This window comes from Hyperolius riggenbachi, chromosome 3, assembly GCF_040937935.1.
Source record: "Hyperolius riggenbachi isolate aHypRig1 chromosome 3, aHypRig1.pri, whole genome shotgun sequence".
NCBI lineage: Eukaryota > Metazoa > Chordata > Amphibia > Anura > Hyperoliidae > Hyperolius > Hyperolius riggenbachi.
Genome location: NC_090648.1, coordinates 188,655,683 through 188,683,168, shown reverse-complemented (window position 1 = coordinate 188,683,168; position 27,486 = coordinate 188,655,683). Strand labels below are relative to the sequence as shown.

The window sequence follows — 27,486 nt, the reverse complement described above, 5'->3', positions numbered from 1 at the left end:
AGGAGCAGAGTGTGAGGGTGCTAGGAGCAGAGTGTGAGGGTGCTAGGAGCAGAGTGTGAGGGTGCTAGGAGCAGAGTGGAGCAGAGTGTGAGGGTGCTAGGAGCAGAGCAGCAGGCAGAAATTGTGTTGTACTGAGGATGTGGGGGGAGGGCAGACAGCGTGGGCTGACAGTGAGGAGAATGCATTATCTCACTTGTCACACACATTCTACGTTGCACATGCTTACTCTCTGCAGTCCCTGGCCTGGTGAAGAGAAGGCTAGTGGCGCTATTAGATCCTCTCTCTATTCGTACACTCCCGACTCGCATCACTAGCTGTTCTCCATGAGGAGGCGGGGCTACTCGGATAGCCAGGCATTGTGGATTAAATCCTCTCCCCCTTGCCTCCCACTGTGCTGTCAAACAAAGTACAGGAGGCGGGGTAGGGATTCTCTCTCACTAGCTCTGCACGCAGACACAGCCAGCGTGCGTCTGTGATAGTACAGTGCAGAGCAGGACTTTGAAGTACTGCAGAAGATTAGAACAGTACTGGGAGGGCAGCTGCGGCACCCCTGGGATGAGTTCATGGCGCACCAGGGTGCCGCGGCACCCAGTTTGAGAACCTCTGGATTAGACAACAGTTTGAGGGATGTGGAGCTGGGAAAATTACATTTTCAGGAATTGCATCTTAGAGCCTCCTGTCTCCACTCGTCAGTTTTTCTGTGTGTCAGCTTTTCTGCATGAGTTGTCAACAGTTTTGCATTGCTGTCAATTGTTTTTCTGCATGTGAAAAATGCATTCAAGTGTGCACTAGCCCATTGATTAACATTGGTTGCAGTTTTCCTGTGCAGAAAATGCACAGTAAAACTGATGAGTGGAGACAGGCCCTTATACAGGAAACCGCACAAACTAGATTGATTAGGAGAGACAGTGCGACCTGGCAGACCGTATTCGAGCTCCTCAAACTTAAAGCACTTACAGGGTTAACCCCACATTGGCCAGGAGTCATAAGTGACCTCTCAGTATCTGTTAGCAGTCATTAATGGGTCCAAATATTTGCCAGCAGTCATTGGCGGTCCACAACATTGGCCAGCAGTAGGAGGTGGCTCCTTATATCTGACAGCAGTCATAGGTATAGGGTTTTTTTCTCTTTTGGTGATTCTTCTAAGGGCCAGGAATACCTAGGCGAGAAGTAGGGAGAGACCGGGAGCCCAATGGTGCAGTATCGTCAGGTATAGGGAGGATACAACTATATAGATATATACGCACAAAGGTGGGTTGCAGTTCCTGCTACCACCATATAGGCCTGCAGGGAATTAACCGTCCCTGCTCGGTACTCCAGGTCCTGCTGGATACTGGATGGTCGCTTTCCTGTAGTACGATGGACTTTCCAGAAAAACTGCAAAACTATTACCTCCAAAGGAGGTCTAACTGGTAGTGGGTAGGGTGGAGGCACCCAATGTATGTTCTATGTTGGTATTTTTAAATGCAAATAAAAAATTATATAATAAAAAGAGAGGTAATTGCTTACCTCTCCAGAAGATACAGACACCAGTTCAACTGGAAAAAAAGTTTTTATTCAAAAAGCAATCAGACAACGCGTTTCACGGGCCATGGACGCTTCCTCAGGTCAATACAAAATGCCTTGATAGAACAGGGGATAGAGGCACCTATACTATCCCCTATGCTATCAAGGCAACTTTTTTTCCAGTTGAACTGGTGTCTATATCTTCTGGCGAGGTAAGCAATTACCTCTCTTTTTATTATATAATTTTTTATTTGCATTTAAAAATACCAAAGTAGAACATACATTGGGCGCCTCCACCCTACCCACTAGCAGTCATAGGTGGTCACTCAGTCAGCAGTCACTACTCAGTCAGTGGTCACTACTCAGTCAGTAGTTAGCAAGTACTACAAAGCTGAGGACATACCATTAGGTAAACTTGAAAATTATAACACATTAAGGGGGATGTTCAGATGCAACAAAGCACTGCAAAAAGGAAACACACTGGTATTTTAACTTGGCTATGCAATATTTGACACTTTGGCACCACCACTCACTGTTTTGGCTCTCCTCCTTATCGATTGCCCTCATCCATGGTTCACTTTTTTTGTTTGCCCCCTTCCCCAAGCCCAATTGTCCCAGTACTCCCCTGGCTCACCTACACTTAAGACCAAAAGTTTTGTGTTCACCTTTTTATGTCTGCTTTTAAGAAGGGTAAAACACTTTTACTGCAGGAAAAGAGGTTATCTATAAGTAAGCATATATACTGTTCCGTGTTACATATAACTTTTCTGGTACACATAGCTATCATTGCATCATTAGTAGTATTTTTAAGGGTGATTTATCAAAGGAAAATTGCATTCAAGAGCAGTGATGTTTCACCACATTCACTTTAAACACCCAAACTTCTCAACAGTAACTCCAGGCACATGAACATCATGGATAATGCACACATTCCTTTGTACACGTTTATTTAGACTGAACCATTCTTCCAAGATGATGTCCAATCCTTTCTTGTGTTCCCTCAGGGAAGTAGACCCACCACTGTTTGCCTCCTCTCAAACTGAAGCTGAACATCCAAAAATATGCCAATATATATTTTACATTTTAATACCTGGGGTTAGATCAGGCATGGGCAAACTTGGCCCTCCAGCTGTTAAGGAACTTCAAATCCCACAATGCATTGCAGAAGTCTGACAGCCATAGTCATAACTCATAAAGGCAAATGCATTGTGGGACTTGTAGTTCCTTAACAACTGGAGGGCCAAGTTTGCCCATGCCAGGGTTAGAGGCTACTTTCAATCTCCGGTCCATAAGTTACAACACATGTATGATTAGAAACATATAGTATTAAATATTAATTTTAAAAAATGTAACCTGACTAAAATCTTTTACTCTTACATGACATAAAATGATTTGAAAATAAAGTCTAAATAATAACGCAAATTATTTTTTTTTTTGCGATAGAAAAGTGCTTCATTTTTACAATAACGATTTAGTCAGTGTTTACCCATTGTAAAATCTTTCCTCTCCCTGATTTACAGTCTGACATTTATCACATGGTAACATTTTTACTGCTGGCAGGTGATGTCACCGGAAGGAGAAGCTGCTTGCTTTTTTGGCAGTTGGAAACACTGTAGACAGCTGTTATTTCCCACAATGCAATGAGGTTCACAGACAGGAAACTGTCAGGACCATGGTCCTGACATCACACTGTGGAAGGGGTTTCAGCACAATATTAGCCAAACAGAGCCCCCTGATGATCCGTTTGAAAAAAGTAAAGGGTTTCTCAAGGGAAAGGGGGTATCAGCTACTCATTGGGATGAAGTTAAATTATTGATTATGGTTTCTCTTTAAGGGACAATACATCTAGAGATACATAATACTTGCTCTGTGGTAGCCAGAATGATGGAAATGTAGCAAGAGATTGAAGTTTTTGGGATCTCCACTCATAGGAATGGCAGGTTATAGATGGGCCAGAAATAACCCTGTTTAACCAACTTAGTCCTGTACTGTATATGCATGCTATGACTAAGCTACCACTAGTTGCAGAATCTAGTCCATTAGTGTGCAGCACACTAATAAAAATGTGATCGATTTAGTTTGATTTGTACACATAGCAGATCACAAGATAGTCCAGTGTTTCCAGACCTCCCATCAGTGGCGTAGCTAAGGAGCTGTGGGCCCCGATGCAAGTTTTACAATGGGGCCCCCCAAGCACTCTATACATAACAATTGATATGGCACACCAAAACCTGCCAAAGACAAACACAGAGGTGCAAGAAGGGGATGGGGAACAGTTTGCTAATGATTACTACTATTCAAAGTATCTATAGAGGTCATTATTATGAGCACAGGACCAATAGAGAGCTAATACTGTAGTTGAGGGAGGGCCCTTCAGGGCCCCTCTGGCCCAAGGGCCTCGATGCATTTGCAACCTCTGCAACCCCTATTGCTACATTCCTGCCTCCCATTGTCCTTCTTCAAGGTATGGATCAGCAGATCATATAAGGTCACAGGAACATTAAAGTTTCATGCGATCTGTTGTGTGCAGGAATATGTCTTTTGAATTGAATGCCTTATTTCTGCTGAGCACTCTTGGTCTAGGTTGTATATGGGGATGGGCATTGACAGCATGCAAAGTGGTGAAATGAATAGCGCAAACTGTTTGCATTATTGTTTAGGCTGCATTCTAAAAAGCATTCCGTAACAAGTTCACTTGATTTTCAATAACCAAACTGAGTCACTGCCAAAAACTTTGTAAATAAATGTAAAAGCCCATCATATGCTTCCCCTGCACTTAGCTGTAATTAAAGGGCTTTTTTTCTAAGTCATTACTGTCAACTGCAAGAAATAAGAAGCATTTATTTCAGTAATAGCAATCAATATAGATTAAAAAATGAATGTATTTATTACTTACCCAAATAACTGACTCCTTCATCTGGTGTAATCGTCCCATATTTTACCATCATTTTCACAAAGTCAATGAGAGTTTTCATTATCGTTATTAAGGTTTCCTTTTCTTTTGCATCATTTTCTGTAAGTCAAATGGGGAGATGATGTAGAAGGCATGGAATGTGAATCCTCTGCAGGACACTGATGTTTGAAGTGGTCATGTTCACTAACCTCATGCACCTTGCATGCAATCCAATATGTATAAGGCAGAAGTACAAGGAAAGCTTTTAGGAAGCTTGAGGTCTAGTGTGCACTGGTATGAGTATGGCACATCAGTTTGCATTCAGTGTGACATCAGTTGAATGGCCTGGTTATTAATTATGCTACAGAATAGTTCCAAACAGGAGCCATAACTAAGACAAACTAAAGTCAAACTGATATCAAAAGCTCTCTTTAAGGTGAGTTAAAATTGAATTCCCAATAGTTAACAGACAACATTTTATTTTTCGAAAGCATTCTTTTTTATGACTTTTAGTCAGGCCCTTTGTTTTGTCTACTGCAACATCCTACTCTGTGAGCTGCTAAACACAGACCAGTGTGTCTCCAGTCTCTGTTGCTCTCATCCACCTCCACACCTATTCCTCTGATGCAGCGTCTCTCTGCCAGTCCTTCCATTGGCTGCCAATTATCCAGAAAATCTACTTCGAGCTTTAAACCCCCCACCCCCCCTTTTTTTTTCTTTACAAAGCTCTCTATAAGTTACATTCATACATTTGCTCACTAATTTCCTGATGCCAATCAACCCATAATCTTCCCTCCACACATGAAACTCTTTTGTCCTCCACTTTGGCCACCTCCTTTTCTGTTGCATCTAGGTCTGCAGGATGACTATGCTATGTATATAAAATAAAACCCGAGTGTGTTTTGTCTGTGTGCAGTGGCATAACTACAATCCATGCCTCCCCTCCCCCCAAGCAAAACTTTGATAGGGACCTCCAATGTTTACACCCCTCCCCTTGCCTCCCCTTTTCGCCCTTCATGGCCTTGGAGCACATCTCACAAGGGTCATAAAACAAGTGTGAATATCATGATCTTCACACCTATAAAAAGTGTAGTCACAAAACACCTGATCTGAAGTATAGTCCCCTGTATCGGAGGAAGGGAAGGTTAGTAGTTGGAGCCCCTCACAGCTCTGGGCCCCCTTCTCCCCGCTAGTTATGCTCCTGTCTGTGTATGTGTGTGTGTATGTGTGGTGTGTGTGTGTGTGTGTGTATATGTGTGGTGTGTGTGTGTGGTGTGTGTGTGTGTGTGTGTATGTGTGGTGTGTGTGTGTGTGTATGTGTGGTGTGTGTGTGTGTGTGTGTGTATGTGTGTGTATGTGTGTGTGTGTGTATGTGTGTGTGTATGTGTGGTGTGTGTATGTGTGGTGTGCGTGTGTGTGTGTGTGTATGTGTGGTGTGTGTGTGTGTGTGTATGTGTGTATATGTGTGTGTGTGTATGTGTGTGTATGTGTGGTGTGTGTGTGTGTTTTATGTGTGGTGTGTGTGTGTGTGTATATGTGGTGTGTGTGTGTATGTGTGTGTATGTGTGGTGTGTGTGTGTATGTGTGGTGTGTGTGTGTGTATGTGTTTGTGCCCATGTGTGGTTACTGCTCATCACATACCTGAATTGAGGCTCTTTATGAGCTGATAGAAGTTTGGAAAGTATTGTAAATCTTCAAAATTGTCTTCCATTGGCATTGCTACTTCATTTCTCCGTTCCAGATTACTTGTTGGTGTCAGGTCACCCATATTGATATTCTTTAGAGAAACTTCTTTATCTTGTGGCTCCTAGAAGAACACAGTGTTAATTAAGTACACAGTACAATACACTTTAACCCCCTTGCCGGTCCAATTCTGACGGCAAGGGGGCGACGCAGCACTTTTTTAAAAGAAATTTTTTTTAAATCATGTAGCGAGCCCAGGGCTCGCTACATGATAGCTGGGGCAGGACGTCGGAGGTAATCCCGATCCACCCCTCAGCGCTGCCTGGTACTGATTGGCCAGGCTGCACAAGGGGTCTGGGGGGGGGGGGGCGGCGCGACAGGTAGTGGCGAATCGGCGGCGAGCGGCGGCGATCGGGGTATGCACGCAGCTAGCAATGTGCTAGCTGCGTGCAGTAAAAAAAAAAAAAGGTCCTCCTGCGCAGGTTACCCCGAGCTGTGCTCGGGATAACCGGCAAGAAGGTTATTGCATTAGATATTTCTTTCAGAATGAAAATTAGCACAAACCACAAGAGTAAAATATTTGGTCATAGTTTTGCCTACGATTATCTGCATGCAGTTAAACAAAACATACTACTAATCATATGCTGTCTCCAATGGACAAGACCTTACTTCCGAGTGTTTGACAGTATTGCACATACTCCATGTACTTTAGTAGTTAACTAATGTACTCAGGCCCAGATTTACATAACAGGAGCCTATAGGTACAGATGTCCTCGCACCCTAGACTTCGCCCTTCATAAATCTACAAACCCCTACCAAAGCATATCGCAAGTGTGCTGACAGGCCCAGCTGTCACTTCTCCCTTACTTCCCTTGCCTGTCACAAGTAGCTACACATGTCCCTTAGCATTAGGTAGTCAGAGGCACCCTCAGCATTAAGTAGCTAGTGCTGCCCACGACTGAAGGAAGATCTCGTCAGTGGATTGCAGAGAGCTGGGTGAGTAACCTCTCATTTATTCTCTGCTTGGGACTCTGCATAGGGAAGGAGGGAGGGAGGCACTCGGGACAGGGAGTGAGCCGCCTTTCCATCATCAGGCGCCTGCAGGTACATGCCTACAGTGCCTTATGTTAAATCCGGCCCTGAATGTACTGTATTTTACTGCAGAATATAGTTATGCTTTCAATAGAACATAATACATAACATTTCTCAGTAAATGTTCTCCATAATATTAAATCTAAATATGTACTTGGTCTGAAAAGTTATAAATTCTAGCATGTTATCTCTTCTTACCTGCTGCCCTCCTGCTGCAACTTTACCATTCACAGTACGGTACTCGCATGATCGTTACATTACATGACACATAAGGGTTGATTCATCAATGGATTTCATGCTGTACAGTGCAAACTACATTGATGAATCAACCACAATGTCATTAGATCAGCGGACTAAGAAGGCACAACAGCAGATGTGAAAAGGTGCTGCCGATCTGATACTTATCCATTATACTCCATACAAATGTCTGCAGGTGGGGGTGGGGGTGGGGGGGGGGGAGATTTACTAGAAAAAAATGCAGGAACTGTAATAGGGAGCATTATAAGGGTAGTTGAGCACTATAGTAGACTACATGTAAATAATAGTCAAGGACATGTCATTCAGGATCATGAAATGGACCATAAATCCACCCGTTACTCTGGCTTAACCCTTTGGAAAGACTTCTCATTTAGTGCTATGCTATAGCAAGAGCTGGCCACATATGAGACAACACGAACCCCCAGCTATGGCATAGTGGATAGCACTCTAGCCTTGCAGTGCTGGGTCCCTGGTTAGAATTCCTGCCAGAGCACTATCTGCACTGTGTTGTGTTCTGGGTTTCCTACAGGCACTCAGATTTCCTCCCACACCCCAAAAACATACATATAAGTTAATTGGCTCACCCCTAAACTGGCCCTAAACTACAATGGACATATGACTATCGTAAGGACTAGATTGTAAGACCCTCTGAAGGACAGTTAGCGAGTATTTACTTTGTAAAGCGTTGCAGAAGTAGTTGGCGCTATATAAACACTAAATAATAATAAAAAGCTGTCTTCTTGATAATTTCTCTTAGCTTCAAACTCCCCCTTTATAATTTACTGTTTAAGTTCACAAGTACATAGGGATCGTGACACTTCTCAGTAGGAATGCAGATAAGGCACAGGCGTTTTAATGCATAACAATACATTTTGATGTAGCAAAAGACTATGTGCATGAACAATTGTGAAGAGGCTAACAGTAAGTGAAAGCAAGGTTGCTTTAAATCTCATAAACTTGGTCATTGAGTGACTGTGTGTTTGAAAAAGTGGGCAGAGCAAACAACAACCAATTTCATACCCGGGCAATGCCGGATCATCAGCTAGTGTAAGATAAAAATCACTCCAGTGTGCCAGCTATGACAGAAGGATGGGCATGGCAAGGGGCTTCAAGCAGTAGAATATGTGTGCTCCTGAGATGTAAAGCTAAAAATTTTACATGCCATATATTATGACTACCAAGTATAGTTTTGGTACATGAATATACAACTGTAATCTTTGCTTTTCCTATATTCTCTGTCAACAGCGATGCAGAGATGGCAAAAGAAACAAGGTTTTATTAGCTCCTATGTCTACTTTAGCTTCTATCATTTAATTGAATTTCTGGCATCTATCACATACCATTACATTCAACATCTTCTATGTACACTGCAGTAAAGTAATTATTTCCTTAGGGGGAAGAGTGCGCAGCACTCCACATTCGCCATTCACAATATGTAAAGAGAATTACCATTCTTTCCTCCTGTTTTTCCTCCAGAATGACGTCTGACCTGGTTGCAGGAATATCAAGATCTTCGGAGTCCTTTTCACGATTTTTAGGCTGATTAGCAATTAGCTGCTGTAAAACAATGGCCACTTCATCTTCTAATGTGTATGCCTGGCTTTCTGTGATCTGGAAAAGAAGATAATGCTCATTAAACTATACTTAGTTCATTACATCATTCCCCAGCATCAGTCCAACAGAAATGCTTCCAGTTGCAAGAGAGGCCAAGTGGATCATTAATTTCAGTATCCATTTAAAGGCAGAAGTCAAAACCCACAACTCCGCATAGCCTAGCTCTCTCACTGATAATAATCAGCATAATGAGCTGTTCACTTGTTTTCTTAGGGACACTGAAGTTAAACCTCATACAGAAAAAAGAAGAAATAAAGATTGTAACTGTTTCCTATACCAAACAAATACAACTCATTCATGCTTTTTTTTTTTTTTGGCTTATTTCATTTTAGTACTTTTTTTGATAGGACTTTACAGAAAACTTTGAACTATTTACATCACTCCTAGTTCCTTAAGGGAGCTCACAATTCAATGACCCTACCATAGTCTACAGGGAGTAGACTTTCCATTTGGTGTAAAAAAAGTTAAAGGACTGTTGTACTTGTTAAATTAAGTATGAACCCAGTTATAGCAGTTTGCGCAGGTAATCTTTCAATACTGTTTTCCATTGTCTTGTAACATTGTCTTGTATGCTATGAACGTTGTTAAAACAACACTTCTTAAAAATGTTCTACCTCCTCCCTTAGTCTGCCCCACCAACAGTCAAATACATAAGAATTGCCTGCTGTTTAATTAATATAAATAACTGCCCTTTATCTTTCCTATTAAATAAGCTTAAAGATGTTTTTAAAGTGATCATACTACAAAAATATTTAAGACACTAAAAACTTGATAAAGAAAACAGAGAACAAAAAACTGCATCTGGTAACCCAGCCAAATCCTACTAAAGGTCAACAAGTAATAATTAATTCATTGCTACATCCCAGCCAAACCATTGTCTTCTGGAGACACGACATGCTCATTCCCACTGTCTCACGCACCACAAAGGGCTGGCATTTGGGCCAACACATAAAAAGGTCAGAGCTGATGTTTCACCATTTTATGTGGTTGATATTAATTCCAGAAACTTTGCTCATGTGCCAGAAACATTCCTGGCAATTTCTTCACTTAAATCAAACCAAACCTCAACAGAAATCTAATCATGTTTTGCTGGCTGTTTTTATTTTTACATTTTATAGACCCTTTGCCTAACGGTAGCCATACCTGCTGCCTGTAATCTATGCCATTTTATATCTAGTGTGATCATTTATTTTCAATGAAATCATGCTTCAGAAAATAATTTATTCAACATGGTATTTTTTCCTGTAATTCCTCTTTATCATGTTTCTGCATTTTATGCCAATTTTTATAATTGTACTAATCATTCAGTCTACATTTCACCTTTTTTACACTGCTTTGATAATGGCAACCTCCATGTTAAAGTATCAAAAATTGAAGAAAACTGAGCTGTAGCAATGAAATAGCATAACGTCTAATAAAACAAAAAGCTATTATTTTACCAGCATTCATAAATAGTGTTGCATGACCAATGTAAAATGATTTACCCTTCTTGTTTGCTTGTTTGGTTTGGATTGAGATTAATACAGACAGTAGGCTTATTCCTGGATTACCACTTTATTCTGCATGTGGAGATGAATACAGTGGGCTATTCCTGGATTACCACTCTATTCTTCATGTCGAGATTCATACATTGGGCTATTCCTGGATTACCACTTTATTCTGCATGTGGAGATTCATACATTGGGCTATTCCTGGATTACCACTCTATTCTGCATGTGGAGATTCATACATTGGGCTATTCCTGGATTACCATTCTATTCTGCATGTCGAGAATTACTACAGTGGGCTATTCCTGGATTACCACTCTATTCTTCATGTCGAGATTCATACATTGGGCTATTCCTGGATTACCACTTTATTCTGCATGTGGAGATACATACAGTGGGCTATTCCTGGATTACCACTCTATTCTGCATGTCGAGAATTACTACAGTGGGCTATTCCTGGATTACCATTCTATTCTGCATGTCGAGAATTACTACAGTGGGCTATTCCTGGATTACCATTCTATTCTGCATGTCGAAAATTACTACAGTGGGCTATTCCTGGATTACCACTCTATTCTGCATGTCGAGATTAATACATTGGGCTATTCCTGGATTACCACTCTATTCTACATGTCGAGATCAATACATTGGGCTATTCCTGGATTACCACTATATTCGCATGTGGAGATGAATACAGTGGGCTATTCCTGGATTACCACTATATTCTGCATGTGGAGATTAATACATTGGGCTATTCCTGGATTTCCACTCTATTCTGCATGTGGAGATGAATACAGTGGGCTATTCCTGGATTACCACTCTATTCTGCATGTGGAGATTAATACATTGGGCTATTCCTGGATTTCCACTCTATTCTGCATGTGGAGATTAATACATTGGGCTATTCCTGGATTACCACTATATTCTGCATGTGGAGATTAATACATTGGGCTATTCCTGGATTACCACTATATTCTGCATGTGGAGATGAATACAGTGGGCTATTCCTGGATTACCACTCTATTCTGCATGTGGAGATTAATACATTGGGCTATTCCTGGATTTCCACTCTATTCTGCATGTGGAGATTAATACATTGGGCTATTCCTGGATTACCACTCTATGAATTAAAGCGGACCCAAACCAAATTTTGTTTTTAATTCAAAATATTTAGTTGCACCACTCTGACACATACAAAGATAAATAAACACTCCTTCAAGCCTATGAGCATTTCAGTGCATGCTTTTCACCCTTCTCTTTTCATAACTAGGGTTATACAGGTGGTAGCCATTACTTCTGAGCTTAGTAGGAGGTTTTAGATCATGGGTGTGTTTGTCATAAGCTACCCTCCCTCACAGGGGCGTGGTATATGTGAAATTTCACACAAGCTGAGATCACCTCCCCTGTGACATCATCAGTAGCAGCCTGTGCTTTGTTTTTGTTTTTTATCTCCTCCACCAGTTTGCCGGAAAATCCCGACAATATGAAAGGAAGGGAGGGGTTCCTCCAATAAATGTAAAATAGTTTATATTTGTCATCATGCAGCTGAAAAAAGGCCGCTATGTATCATTATAATTTAGAAAATAGATTGTATTTCTGAAATCTTGTATTTTTAATTTGGGTCCACTTTAAAGAGACTCCGTAACAAAAATTGCATCCTGTTTTTTATCATCCTACATGTTCCAAAAGCTATTCTAATGTGTTCTGGCTAACTGCAGCACTTTCTACTATGACAGTCTCTGTAATAAATCAATGTATCTTTCCCCTGTCAGACTTGTCGGCCTGTGTCTGGAAGGCTGCCAAGTTCTTTAGTGTTGTGGTTCTGCTATGAACTCACCCTTCCTGGCCCCTCTATGCACACTGCCTGTGTGTTATTTAGAGAAGAGAGAAGCTGCTCTAATCAGCTGGATAAATCGTCCTCTGAGCTGGCTGGGCTTTCACATACTGAGGAATTACAAACAAGGGCAAAGCTGTTTGCAGGAAGAAAAGAGCAGCCTGAAACTTCAGTGCATGGGGGAAAGAAACACACAAATGATCTCTTGAGATTCAAAAGGAATGCTGTATACAGCCTGCTTGTGTATGGATGTATTTTCTGTGTGGACATACTGTACATCAACCTACTTCCTGTTTTGGTGGCCATTTTGTTTGTTTACAAACAAACTTTTTAAAACTGTTTTTAACCACTTTTAATGCGGCGGGGAGCGGCGAAATTGTGACAGAGGGTAATAGGAGATGTCCCCTAACGCACTGGTATGTTTACTTTTGTGCGATTTTAACAATACAGATTCTCTTTAAGTAATGCAATATTACTTTACTGTGAGGGTGTAATTAAATAAACAATAAATAAATAAATAAGATTTCCTTTTTTCTTTATAAATACTGAGTTTGGATATTTCCATTGTATTTACTAAATGTAAACATAAAAATTATGCTTTTTTACCCTGTGTTAACGTAACATATTTCGGCAGTGAATGTCATAAAAAATACTTCGATCTTAAAGGTGACAGGAAAATGGAAGTTTAATGGTATATCATTTCCAGGGTTATGGCTTAAGTTACAGTCACTGGTTGCACAGAGTAGCTGGAGGTAAAAGACACAGAGTCAGAACTGCGGCACGTCTCAGGCAGGTCTGCAGACGATAAATGAAGAAATTAGACGCCAGGAAGCTTAATAAATCAATTCCACAAGCTACAGGGAGAAGAGCAAGTCGGTGCTTATCCTGAATGGTAAGACATGAGCTGGGTGACTAAGCTAGCAGAGGGAATACACTGCCAGCCGCTGTATTGATGACTAGTGCAACTTTCATTAAAAATAGCATCAGTTTAAATCATTTACCAGAGAGAGAATGACTTCAGTCACCATGATATTATGCTATTGCATTTCCCACGCATAAAAATACATTTATGCCTCAGATTCCCGGATAACGTGAGCTGCACTGTACTGTAACAAGAAGTTTTTTCTATTTATATCATGTCTTTAGAGTATTATAATATTTCGTCAGGCTGATGTGTTATAAAATAGTTTTTGTGGACTGCTGGATTACCTCAGTTCACCTAATGATGTGGCGGAGACAACTATCTTTATATTGGCAAGGAATAGGAATCCATGGGATTGTTCTTCATTTGCAAGTGATGTAAGTGATATAATAGTAATGTTGTCACAGGGAAGATACGTTTTTATGATTCATAAGGATTGCCCCTGCCTTGCTAATAATAATAATAATAATAATAATAGAGTTATCTCAAGCTGGAAGATACATTCTAAGAAGGAAAATTGGCTTTTTTTCTCATTTGGGGTTGAATTTGTTAATAAACTGGTAATGGGTACAAAGAATACTTTTATCAGTTCACATTTGAAGGTACCATACAATCCATATTACAATCACAAGTTTTTATAAAGCAAGCTATTTAATTAAATATTCTCGTCTCCTAAGTCTGGAATAGGCAGTATGCAGAAACTAGACTACACTACAGAACAGTCAGGTGAACGTGTTCCATTTCTTTGCCCTGTTGTTGTAAATGCTATATTGTATATCCTATATAATAAAACCAATGTGTCTCTGCGTCTTCCTCTGTCCCTGTGTCCGGGCCTCCAGACCTGACAGTTTGCTGTCTGTGAACCTCATTGCATTATGGCAGGGGTCTCAAACTCGTGGCCCGCGGGCTATTTGCGGCCCTCGATGCAATATTTTCTGGCCCTCGCTGGCAAAAGCTTCCTTATAGTTCGCTTCAGTGCTCCCAAGTAATCCGCCGCATCCCCGCCGCCAAATGAGGTCTGCAGAGCCCCCAAATCGCCCGGGGGGGGGGGGGGGGCAATCCGCCGGCATTTCCTGGAAGGGGCAGAGCTTTCAGCTTCAGCTCTGCCCCTCCTGATGTCAATCGCTGCCTCTCCCCGCACCTCTCTGTGAAGGAAGAGTGAGAGGGGTGGGCAGAGGCGGCGATGCGCCGCGATTGTGAAATTCCTTATGCGGCCCAGCCTCATCCTGACTTTGCCTTCTGCGGCCCCCCAGGTAAATTGAGTTTGAGACCCCTGCATTATGGGAAATAACAGCTTTTTCAACTGCCAAGCAAGCAACATCTCCCTGTGTGCATAGACTTCAGACAGCGGTGGGGGATGGGCGAGCAGGATGCTTCTGTGCTCATGTTGCGGGTGGAAAGCGGCCGTGGCCTAGCGCCTGTTTTTCAAAGGGCGGGCCTTTTTACTAGTATGTAATATAAATAAGCTATCCACTCAAAGATCTGGAAGCAGACCAGCTCCACTTATAAGTTCATCCCTGATTTGGTCTCATCTAATTACTGGAAGAAGATCTATTGACATTGATGACAGCACTTAAAGAGGCACTGTGGTGACATATAGTAGTAAATTATTCAGGATACCCACGTTTAAGGTAATTTTCCTGGATTCAGCATCAGAAACACTTGCTATATCTATATATTGCTGTATAATGAATTTCACCTTGTCCTCCCAGTGATGTTTAGCCTAGGCTTATTAGCTATGTGGATTCCCCCGTCCCCCCAGAGGGACCAGGTATATTTGGTACTGGCTTCAGAACAGTAAACAAACATTGTTCTGAGATCACTTGCCAGTACAAAAAATATTACCACCTGTGATCGGTTTTAGAATGTAAATAAGGTAGAGGAAAAATGTTACAACTGGCAAACACTAACTAATTTATAGATTCATATTGTAATGTATTACTTGCATTATTTTCACTACAGTTGCTCTTTAACTCGAATTTAAGATTAGCAACTGGGGCAGATCAGCAGAAATATCTCATACAGTTACAGCTAAATGTGAGTGACTTAGTATGGATGCGATCCTGGATAAGTATAGAGTACAGCTGAATGTAGTATAATGCAGTATATAATAACAGAATATATATTAGGATTCCACTCACAGATATGACTAAGTAACACAGCTTTGGGTCCAACAATAAACAGTATGTCTGCTTAAAACCTAAAAGCACCTCTGCTGAAAATCTAGTGTGTATGACAGCCTCAATGTGTTGGCCAGAGATCCAGACTGCCGAATCATCTCATCTGAGCACAGGCCATTGCAATTATCCTCCTCCTTTCCACGCCTGCTCCATTATGTGATGTGCATTGTTCCCCCGCCTTGCTTTGCACCAACAGTATGACGTTATTAGTAGGGGTGGTCAATGAGATGAAAATAATCCTGAGTTGGTGCAGTACTGTACACATTTTGTATGCAAATATATCCAGCTTGCAAATTGACCAATTAAATACCACCTCAGCAGGATCCGATTGGTTCAGTTTAAGTTACATAAATTTGCATACATAATTGACATACTTCTGTATCAACTGAATTATTTACATCTCATTGACTATCACTATTCATTAGCATGTACAGGTAGGCTAGTGACATGTCTGTACAGAACTAAACCCCAAACTGTCAACCAAGTGATTGAGTCCCTATCCCTGTAAGTGACAGTAATTGTGCATGCATATGCACCTTATTACAAGTAATAAGGATGCTAATCAGGCAACCCAAAAGTTAAAATCTGTATTACTTTTCTTGTTTTTAAATGATCATTATTTGGTATGTTGCTGCACAAAGGAAGTTGCAGGGCATGCTGGGTTGTCCTTTTTTGCTTCTGTACATTAGTTAAGTCTGAGGGGAAATAAAGAAGCAAAAAAAGACAACCCATCATGCCCTGCAACTTCCTTTTTGCGGCAACGTACCAAATAAGAGTCAGGTAAACTGGGGAATGATCATTTATTAGTGATGCACTGGGAGACTTCTCAAGCTCACTCCAACCTGAATTATCGCAACTTCTTTCTGTTTTAAGAAAGTAAACTTTTGTTTTTTATAAAAAAGAAAAGTAACAGTGATTTTAACTTTTGATTTTATGCCCGACAATTACACTTTAAAATCCCCAGGACAAGATGGACTAGTCCAAAATCTGATTGAGAACATTATAAAAAGGCCATACAGAATACATAGTAGGCCTACACCAGACAGGAAAAAAAATCTAAAATAGGAAGTGTACAAAATAGGCTTGAATAGGTCCACTCTCAAATCCAGGGGACCTGGATCTTTGTGGTTAAAAAGCCTCTTCCTCAGAGTGGATGAGGAAGCGGGACCATCTGTTTCAATAATAAGGGCTCAGGGACAATCCCCACATTGTTAAGTAAACAAACACATACAAGTGTATGGGAATCACAACACCACCCCTCACACACACACACACACACACGAACGCATGTGCACGCAAGCACACACGCACACACACGCATGCACATACACACATTTTTAATAAAGCTATACTATGGAGTCGGCACTGTATGGGGAGATGATTGGATGTTTGCAACCCTGCTCCTGCTTCAATAAAAGTGAATCTATCCACTTGATCCACTAAGAGTGCAGATATTAAAATAACAAGTGTAGTCTAGCCCAGCACTAGACTACACTTGTTATTTTAATATTTTAAATAAAGAAATTAATCTAGCTATGTATTTAGCTCTTTGGCTAAAGATCTTCTTAAAACAGAAAGAGCAAAGGACAATGATTTTCATAGCTGTGGCTCCAGTACATATGGTTTCCACTTTGATCAACAACACTGTAATCCTACATGTGGCATAATGGCTTTAGGCTTCTTTCCCACTAAGACGTTGTGTTTGGTGCTACGTTAAGGTCGCATAACGTGCACCTAACGCAACGCATAGTGGGGTTGAAGCTGGACGTCAGATCGAGCCGCATTATGCGGCTCTTCATGCGTCCTGTGATGCCGTGATGCGTACTCCTGGACACATGCGGCATCACGTGGTCCCGCCAGCCAATCGCCGCACAGAGCGGCGCCCCAGGAAGTAAACACTGCACGTCACACCATGCAGTGAATATTAATTAGCCATGTGCCTGGCCAAGGAGGAGGTTGGGAGACCTCCTCCTCCAACATCACGGAGCATGTGCGAACAGTCTAACGCGGCTTAGCCGCTTATAACGCACATCATGCAGCACTTTGTTTTTGCTTTCAATGTAGCGCAACGTGGGCACTGTGAACAGCCCATTGATTTTTCATTGCTGTGCGGTGGGCTGCGTTACAGGCTGCACTAACGTGCGCTAGTAACATCTAACTGTGAAAGCAGCCTAAAACAAGTAATATTTCACTGAAATAATCTCATGAATCATCTGATTGAAATGATACAAATCTTAGTTGTTATAACGTTTTCATATTTGTGGATGAGCCATTTTACATTACATTGATTACTCAATAAAAAATATGACATTCCAATACACAGACTAAATGTGACTCATCGATTTTCCTGTTCAATTTCTGGCAGATTCAATAACTTTGATATAATCTGACAGAAATCTATTTCCCCACATGTCCTATTAGTCAGACAAGAAAGAAATTCCCTGTCGAACAAGGTTGGGCAAGAGCAGCAGTCGATCGGCAGCCCATAGCATTGCGTTTGGATCAATTTCTTTATGAAATCTATTGAAAATCGATGTGCAGTGTGGGGTAGGAACTGATCCCTCTCTGATCAGACTCCGCTCAGAGAAAGGGATCAGTCGCCTTACCACATTGGGTGGCAATTTATAAGTGTATGGCTATCTTTACTTTGACTTTTCTCTGAGATGCCTGCAATCAAGGTACAGCTACTGGATAAGATACTAGTAATTGTAGTTCTGAAGCTGGGGGAAAAGCACTTGATGTGTATACAGTATAGTGTAGCCCTAGAGCCTGGAAAAGTGATAGCACAACACTCCATTAGTCAAATAACATTCATATCTTCTACCTACCAGACCAAGATTTAGGAGCTTGGAAACAATCTTGTCAAATACCCCTCGGTCATTTTCTTCATAGATTCTCATGGCAATCTTCTGAACGATATCTTCAGCTGTTAATGGGGTTCCATCTAACTGGTGGAGACCATCGGGATCATCTAAGAGAATAAATGAAATTTTGAGTAGTTCATTATTTTAGCATCTCATTATAAATGCTATTTAGATCAGAACTAATGATTGTAACGCCACATTCACTAGAGCATCATTAAACTTCAGAGCCCATTTTCAAAACCTCTTCCAACTCATTACCACTGTAAATGTACAGTATGTGTCTATGTGTAAGCACAATCCATTAATGTATTTCATCTTCACATGGAAGTAAACACGATCATGCCTTTAGTATCCAAACTAAACTAACCACTCTCTGAGGCTGATTCATTAAGGTTGGAGAACAGAAGCGATTAGGTGACAAGAGCTTGCAACACTTAACTGGTTAAAGGGATATAATCAGAATATAGTAATGATTTATAAAACTTTAGTAAATTACATTTGTGAACATTTGTGCAGTGCTAATGTCTTAGTAATACTTCAGGTAGTGTACTTGCTATTGGCCCTGGAAGTGTGCCTAGTGTCTTTGCTGATTTCTCTTGTGATGCAGTAACAGTCACTCATACTTATGTCAGTGTCATTAGAGTGGCAATAGTCTCTAGTAATGCCCTTGGCAGCAAAAGTGGATGTTGTGACACCTAGAAGTGCCCCAGTGAGGTAAGGATGTTTGTCCCTGTAGTACATGTAATTTTGCCTTTATGCACTGGAGTTCTGCATTAAAACTAAAAGTTTATATACAGGTGGCATTGTGCTAAAGTCCATAGCTCAAATATCAGCTAGGCCATGGAGTTTTGAGGTTCTCCCCATGAATGTGTATGTTTTCCCAACCACTCCAGTTTCCTCCTGCATCCTACAAACATACCAGTATGCTAACTGGTTTCTCCCCAAATAGTCTTGACTATGGTAGGGAGGTTAGATAATGATAGTAACAATATCAAGGGCAGCACAGTAGCATAGTGGTTAGCTCTCTCACCTTGCAGCACTGGGTTCCTGGTTCGAATCCCAGCCAGGGCACTATCTGTACAGAGTTTGTATGTTCTTCCTGTGTTTGTGTGGGTTTCCTCTAAACACCCCAGGTTCCTCCCACATCCCAAAAACATACAGTTAAGTTAATTGTCTGCCCACTAAAATTGGCCCTGAACTACATTACATACACTACACGATACTTTCATAGACCTATGACTATGGTAGGGATTAGATTGTGAGCCCCTCTGAGGGACAAGACACTATACTATGTACAGCGATGTGGAAGATGTTGGCGCTATATAAATAATGATAATAATTGCCTTTTTCATGCAATAAGACTTAAAGAGACACTGAAGCCTCAAAAATGAACTTTTTTTATTAGCCAGACCTCTTCAGCATTAATGTCATAGATAAAATGCAGCTTTCCCATGGCAAAACGAGGCCTTAATAACCCTAAAATCCCAGGGGCAAAAATCCACGACTTTCCAGGATGTGGATTTTACTGCCCGGGGGAGGCAGAGCTTAGCGCTGTAGCTCTGCCTCCAGTCGCGTCAATCTCCACGGATCTTCGCCTCCTCTCAGTGAAAGAAGACTGAGAGGGGCAGGAGGAGGCGGTGATCCATGGGGATTGATGCAAATAGAGGCAGAGCTACTGCACAAAGCTCTGCCTCTTTCAGGAAGGAGGATTTCGGGGTGATTAAGGCCTCATTTTGCTGCGAGAATGCAGGCTTCAGACTCTGTGTAAAGCTATAGAAAGCGTAGTATTCTTATATTTTTTTTTTTAATGTGGTTACAGGAAGAAGTAAGGATCAATGAGAATAACAACACCAAAGAAATTAAGCATTAGTGCACTTTACAAAAAGTTTTAAAATTTCTGATTAAAGCCCACCTGAAGTCTGTGAAAAATAAACTGTTAAATACTTTCCTCAGTGGTTGGAGGCATCTGGATGGGTCATTGGCTTTCAAACCATGGTAAAGCCCACCGATCCAGCACTAGTTCCCTTCTGGCTGTTCACCTTGCTGTGCACCCAGCCAGTAAGGTCTGCACATGCCCAGTAATAGTAAGGAAAGAGGCCGTGTGTGAGTTATTGGTGCTACTTGGCATGAGTTGAACCTTGTTTGTGCATGTTAAGTATGGATGCCATTTGGAAATCGCATTTCTGCAGAAATCCAATTTACCGCAACTCAGTACTTTTAGCCCAATCACAGAACTCGAAAGCACTGAACCAAACAGAAATGCAGTATTATCGTCCAATCACAAGACACAAATACTACAGAGTATTTTCAAGTCTTCTGATTGGCCTAAAATGTCTGCGGTTTTCAGATTTTTGCAGTAAATCACCACATTCTCTGATTAGTCCAGTATTACCAAGTATTTCCAATTGTACGTAATTTGGAAATGTGGAAATACTCAGTAGTATTGGACTAATCAGAGAATGCAGTGACTTACCTTGAACCAACCACAGACATTTTAAGCCAATCAAAAGACTTGGAAATACTTGGTAGCATTAAAGTTTTGTGATTGGTGTATAATTACCATGGCAATTCGATTTGTGTGGAAAGATTCTGCATTTTCTGGTTGGTTCAATGCTTCTGACTCTGAAGTATTTAGCCAATTCAAATAACTATTCGGAATTATACTGTACTGTGAAGTGTTGTTTTTTTACGGAATCCATAATATTTTGTGGATGTCCGTAATTATTACGGGTTCTATATAAATATAGTTCAATTGTACTGCTGCGCTCTCCAATCCTGCAATAGAAAACACACTCCACATAGGGCAGTATTGTTCAAACTCTGTGATCCCAGGTGTCACCAGTGTCTTGTGCTCCCCCGTTGTGACACACAAATATATCCCTTGCCCCCTCTCACTAGATGCTCACCAGATTAATACCACCTCAGCTCTCTGGTGGGTCTTAAGCATGTCATTTTATTCACTTGTTCCTATGAAACAGAAAGAGCTCCACATAGAGTAGTACAGTTCAAATAAAGCAATACAAGTGCTGCAAACACTCCAGCTGTGTATGGCCCGGTTCACATTAGCGGTTGCTATCCGGAATCGCCGTGCCGGAGCCGTGCCGGAGCCGGACCGCATGCGGACCGGACGAAACGGACGCACGGCATAGCAATGAAAGTCTATGCGACCGTTCACATGCGTCCGTTTCGTCCGGACCGGAAGCCGGACCGGATCCGGACTCCGGCGTCCGTTCCAACATGCGCTATTTTTTGGTCCGGCTGGTCCGGCTGACGTATCCGGACCGGAGCCGGAATGTTGCATCCGGCCAATGGAAACCAATGAGAACCGGAGAGCGCACAACACACTGGCTATAAAAACCGGATGTTGTACCACACTTCCTATGCAGACTCTATGGTATGGTGGCCATTTTGGATGGGGACCACATGGCACCAGCGTTCACAGAGTGGAGCAGCAGTGACTTCATGCTGGAGCTCTTTGGCAGCAATATGGAGCAGGATCAGTCTGATAGCGAGGGGGTGAGGCCCTACACATCAGAAGACCTCATCCTACAGGTGCAGCAGGTACCAGCCCTGTGGGACAAGGGGGATGCGGACCACAGCAACATCAAAAAATGCAGAGGCCTGTGGAAAAAAATTGCCAAGCTGTATGTGGAGGACTTTGAGAACTTGAGCAAGAGACAGCAAGGCACAGAGGGTATGTTGACTAGAAGTTTTTTTTGGGGGGGGCTTGTGGTTTAAGCTTGTGATGTATTCAACTTTTGCTATGGATTTGTGTCACCCACGTGTTGCCCACCCACCCGTGGCCCACCCACCTGTTCCCCACCCACCTGTACCCCACCTGTGATGTATCCCACCCACCTGTACCCCACCTGTGATGTATCCCACCCACCTGTACCCCACCTGTGATGTATCCCACCCACCTGTACCCCACCTGTGATGTATCCCACCCACCTGTACCCCACCTGTAATGTATCCCACCCACCTGTACCCCACCTGTGTTGTATCCCACCCACCTCTACCCCACCTGTGATGTATCCCACCCACCTGTGTTGTATCCCACCCACCTGTACCCCACCTGTGATGTATCCCACCCACCTGTACCCCACCTGTGTTGTATCCCACCCACCTGTGATGTATCCCACCCACCTGTGATGTATCCCACCCACCTGCGATGTACCCCACCTGTGTTGTATCCCACCCACCTCTACCCCACCTGTGATGTATCCCACCCACCTGTGTTGTATCCCACCCACCTGTACCCCACCTGTGATGTATCCCACCCACCTGTACCCCACCTGTGATGTATCCCACCCACCTGTACCCCACCTGTGATGTATCCCACCCACCTGTACCCCACCTGTGTTGTATCCCACCCACCTCTACCCCACCTGTGATGTATCCCACCCACCTGTGTTGTATCCCACCCACCTGTACCCCACCTGTGATGTATCCCACCCACCTGTACCCCACCTGTGTTGTATCCCACCCACCTGTGATGTATCCCACCCACCTGTGATGTATCCCACCCACCTGCGCTGTACCCCACCTGTGTTGTATCCCACCCACCTCTACCCCACCTGTGATGTATCCCACCCACCTGTGTTGTATCCCACCCACCTGTACCCCACCTGTGATGTATCCCACCCACCTGTACCCCACCTGTGATGTATCCCACCCACCTGTACCCCACCTGTGATGTATCCCACCCACCTGTACCCCACCTGTGTTGTATCCCACCCACCTCTACCCCACCTGTGATGTATCCCACCCACCTGTGTTGTATCCCACCCACCTGTACCCCACCTGTGATGTATCCCACCCACCTGTACCCCACCTGTGTTGTATCCCACCCACCTGCGATGTACCCCACCTGTGCACATAAAACATACACAATGACCAATTATTATACATCAATTTATTGTAAAAAATTAATACATTTAAAATCACTCAAACTTGAAACTCCAAAATAAACACATTTCAACAAAACATATTAAAAACCAAACATTCACCCTCGTCCAGGTGGTGTGGTAAAATAAAGTCTCAGTTGGTCCCTGTTCCGCAGTGACACTACCCTTGGCCTGGTTGCATACCTCCGCAGGGGCATTAGTGGAAGCACATTCGGGGGTTCCGGAGTCTCTCTTTCCTCCTGCCGCACAAAGTTGTGGAGGATGCATGCTGCCTTCACCACGACAACTGCGTTGCCCGGTTTCAGCAGCATGGGCGTGTGGAACACCCTCCACTTTGACACCAGGATCCCAAATGTGCACTCCACCATTCTCCTTGCACGGCTCAACCGAGCATTGAAGTGTAGCTGGCTGGCATCAAGTCCCCTGTCTGGGTACGGACGCATTACATGGTCGGACAGGGCGAAGGCCTCGTCCCCCACAAACACATAGGGGTAGGCCGGTGCCCTTGTCCCAGGCCAGGGTCTGTCACGGGGGAGACGCAGTCTGCCTTCCTCCATCAGCCGGCAAAGGGTCGTACGCTGGAAAATTCCAGAGTCATTGGAACTACCGTACGACCCCACATCCACGTACACAAACTTGTAGTCCGCATCTGCCACTGCCATTAGAACAATGCTGAAGTATTTTTTATAGTTGAAATAATGGCTGCCACTCCCCACGGGTTTCTGAATCCGGATGTGTTTCCCATCCAGTGCGCCAACACAATTAGGAAACTTGCACTCGGTCCAGAAGCCCTGGGCGATCTCCTCCCATTTCGTGGTGTCCGGCACAGGCATGTATCTGGCCCTCAGTCGCGTCCAAAGGATCCTCGAAGTCCTCACGACGATGCCTGCCACCGTGCTCTTCCCAATACGAAATGTGACATGTAGCGATGTATATGTTTGTCCAGTTGCAATGTACCTACAAGAGAAATAATCGAAATCAATTTTTCATGTCGTTACAGGAGAAAGGTACAAGACAAGGTGGCGCAATATACGGGATGCATATGTGAAATGGCTACGGAAGAAAAAACTTGCCGAACGAAGTGGCAGTGGCGGGGGAAGGCGACAAAAAGACTACCAATTTGCCAAGCAATTGTCTTTCATCAATGCAAGCCTGGAACCTAGACTGTAAGTACCACTACTGTGGGCAGGAACTGAGAGCTCATTTACCATGACTTCGGCCATGTATTGCTATGGCCTCAATTCCCATGGCTAGCGAACTTTTCTCACAAGCTTTATCAAATGTTGGGTAGAAACGGGTGATAAAGTGATTGCTAGTGTTTGCTAGCTCTGTGAATTGACGCCACATGCTGTTTGGCACACCAATAAATATTTTTTTTATCTACAGGACTGAAGACAATTTGGAGCAAGAGGAACCGACCCAGGAGGCACGGTTCAGCAGTGAGGAGAGCTTGGTGGATGATGACGTCGCCGATGTAACCTATTTCCCCGAGGCGAGGAGTAGGAGGAGGGAGTCCTTCATCACAACTCCGTCCTTTGATGATGACTTGGCAGAAGAGAGCTTGGATGTTGAGGTTGCAGGACCGAGTGTGGAAGAAGCTGAACCTCCACAATCGACCGCTATGGAAGCTCCAGGGGAACAAGAACAAAGTGAGGAGCACCGAGAGACTGCAGCACAACCAGCGCGCAGGGCAACCCCGACACAGGCCAGAGGACGGGAAGATGCTGCCACACCACCAGTGAGGACCACCACACCAGTGAGGCGTCGAGGTACCCTCCCCCCAACAAGGAGAGAGACAGAGTCCGAGATGTCCGGGGCTGTCTCCGGACTTCTCGGGATTCTTCAGAGCCACCAAACTCTCATAACCCGGCAGTTGCAAGATGAGGACAGGGGCCATATCATGGAGCAGTACAAGTCCCACATCACTTCACTGCAATGTGAGCTCGACGCTGTACATGGGCACTACAGGGACGAGCTTAAAATGATGCATGAGATGCACAGAGGAGAAATCGACCAACTGCGTGCGCAGCATCATCAGTCGGTGGGCCAGCTGCAGAACATGATGCAGCAAATGCATCAACAAAGCAAGGAACTACTGAAATTGCAGGCACACCCGTGTTTTCACACTGTGATGTCTCTAATACCATATCTTGAAAAGGTGCCTTCACAAAACCTGATGGCGTGCCATTCCAATTTGCTGGAGGTGATTAAACAGCACATGGACACGCCATTATTGCAACCACCAATTTTTAGACCCCCACAACCAACAGCGGTGCCCACCTGGCAATCATCACAGATGTACACCGGCTACAGAGGCAGTCAATATGGGCCACCGCTGTCAGGGTCCAGCTCATCCACGACCAGCACCCAAGAGAGTCCAGATTTCCAGGCAGCAACTCCCACCTTTTCTAGTAGTGGTGCCGATACAATTTGAAAAAAAAAGTCAAATTGTTCCTGGACATGCTCCTCTGAATACCTCCGATCCTCGGAGGAAGGATACCATCACAGGGCTTTTTAACTTTTGGTTTTGCTGGACTTGAACTTTAGGGCCTGGTGTCCCCAAAAGACACTACCTGGGTCACAACCTTGTGCCTGTTGCACTGCACCTGTAGTCCTGCACCTGTGCCTTTGATTCCTCTTGTTCCTTACTTTGTTGATCCTAATCACTTGCACAAGACCCTTGGAGCCATGGGTGAAGTACACCTTCACTGGTCGGTGAGAGGCCTAGCCTTTTCACTGACCTGTGTCCTTCATCCATGGCTCAGAGGGTCCTGTGCCAGTCGTTAGGTTTTAGAAGCACTAATAATTTAGGGCCTGGTGTCCCCAAAAGACACTACCTGGGTCACAACCTTGTGCCTGTTGCACTGCACCTGTAGTCCTGCACCTGTGCCTTTGATTCCTCTTGTTCCTTGTTGATCCTAATCACTTGCACAAGACCCTTGGAGCCATGGGTGAAGGACACCTTCACTGGTCGGTGAGAGGCCTAGCCTTTTCACTGACCTGTGTCCTTCATCCATGGCTCAGAGGGTCCTGTGCCAGTCGTTAGGTTTTAGAAGCACTAATAATTTAGGGCCTGGTGTCCCCGAAAGACACTACCTGGGTCACAACCTTGTGCCTGTTGCACTGCACCTGTAGTCCTGCACCTGTGCCATCGGTTCCTCTTGCTCCTCACTTTGTTCTTGTTCCTAACCACTTGCACAAGACCCTTGGAGCCATGGATGAAGGACACCTTGACTGGTCGGTGAGAGGCCTAGCCTTTTCACTGCCCTGTGTCCTTCATCCATGGCTCAGAGGGTCATGTGCCAGTGGTTAGGTTTTTAAAGCACTTCAATTTATTAGGGCCTGGTGTCCCCGAAAGACACTACCTGGGTCACAACCTTGTGCCTGTTGCACTGCACCTGTAGTCCTGCACCTGTGCCATCGGTTCCTCTTGCTCCTCACTTTGTTCTTGTTCCTAACCACTTGCACAAGACCCTTGGAGCCATGGATGAAGGACACCTTGACTGGTCGGTGAGAGGCCTAGCCTTTTCACTGCCCTGTGTCCTTCATCCATGGCTCAGAGGGTCATGTGCCAGTGGTTAGGTTTTTAAAGCACTTCAATTTATTAGGGCCTGGTGTCCCCGAAAGACACTACCTGGGTCACAACCTTGTGCCTGTTGCACTGCACCTGTAGTCCTGCACCTGTGCCATCGGTTCCTCTTGCTCCTCACTTTGTTCTTGTTCCTAACCACTTGCACAAGACCCTTGGAGCCATGGATGAAGGACACCTTGACTGGTCGGTGAGAGGCCTAGCCTTTTCACTGCCCTGTGTCCTTCATCCATGGCTCAGAGGGTCATGTGCCAGTGGTTAGGTTTTTAAAGCACTTCAATTTATTAGGGCCTGGTGTCCCCGAAAGACACTACCTGGGTCACAACCTTGTGCCTGTTGCACTGCACCTGTAGTCCTGCACCTGTGCCATCGGTTCCTCTTGCTCCTCACTTTGTTCTTGTTCCTAACCACTTGCACAAGACCCTTGGAGCCATGGATGAAGGACACCTTGACTGGTCGGTGAGAGGCCTAGCCTTTTCACTGCCCTGTGTCCTTCATCCATGGCTCAGAGGGTCATGTGCCAGTGGTTAGGTTTTTAAAGCACTTCAATTTATTAGGGCCTGGTGTCCCCGAAAGACACTACCTGGGTCACAACCTTGTGCCTGTTGCACTGCACCTGTAGTCCTGCACCTGTGCCATCGGTTCCTCTTGCTCCTC

At 43.7% G+C, this 27,486-nt stretch overlaps 1 protein-coding gene across 1 annotated transcript in view; it reads right to left on the bottom strand.

The window, feature by feature from the left end:
- The window catches only part of SCG3 (secretogranin III), a 69,542-nt gene that overhangs the window by 36,087 nt on the left and 5,969 nt on the right, over positions 1–27,486 (bottom strand). The window contains exons 5-8 of the mRNA XM_068275446.1: positions 18,298–18,440; positions 8,882–9,043; positions 6,041–6,206; positions 4,403–4,519 (exon numbers count right to left, since the gene is read on the bottom strand). Coding sequence (XP_068131547.1) covers positions 4,403–4,519; positions 6,041–6,206; positions 8,882–9,043; positions 18,298–18,440 — 588 coding nt within the window. The remainder of the gene's footprint in view (positions 1–4,402; positions 4,520–6,040; positions 6,207–8,881; positions 9,044–18,297; positions 18,441–27,486) is intronic.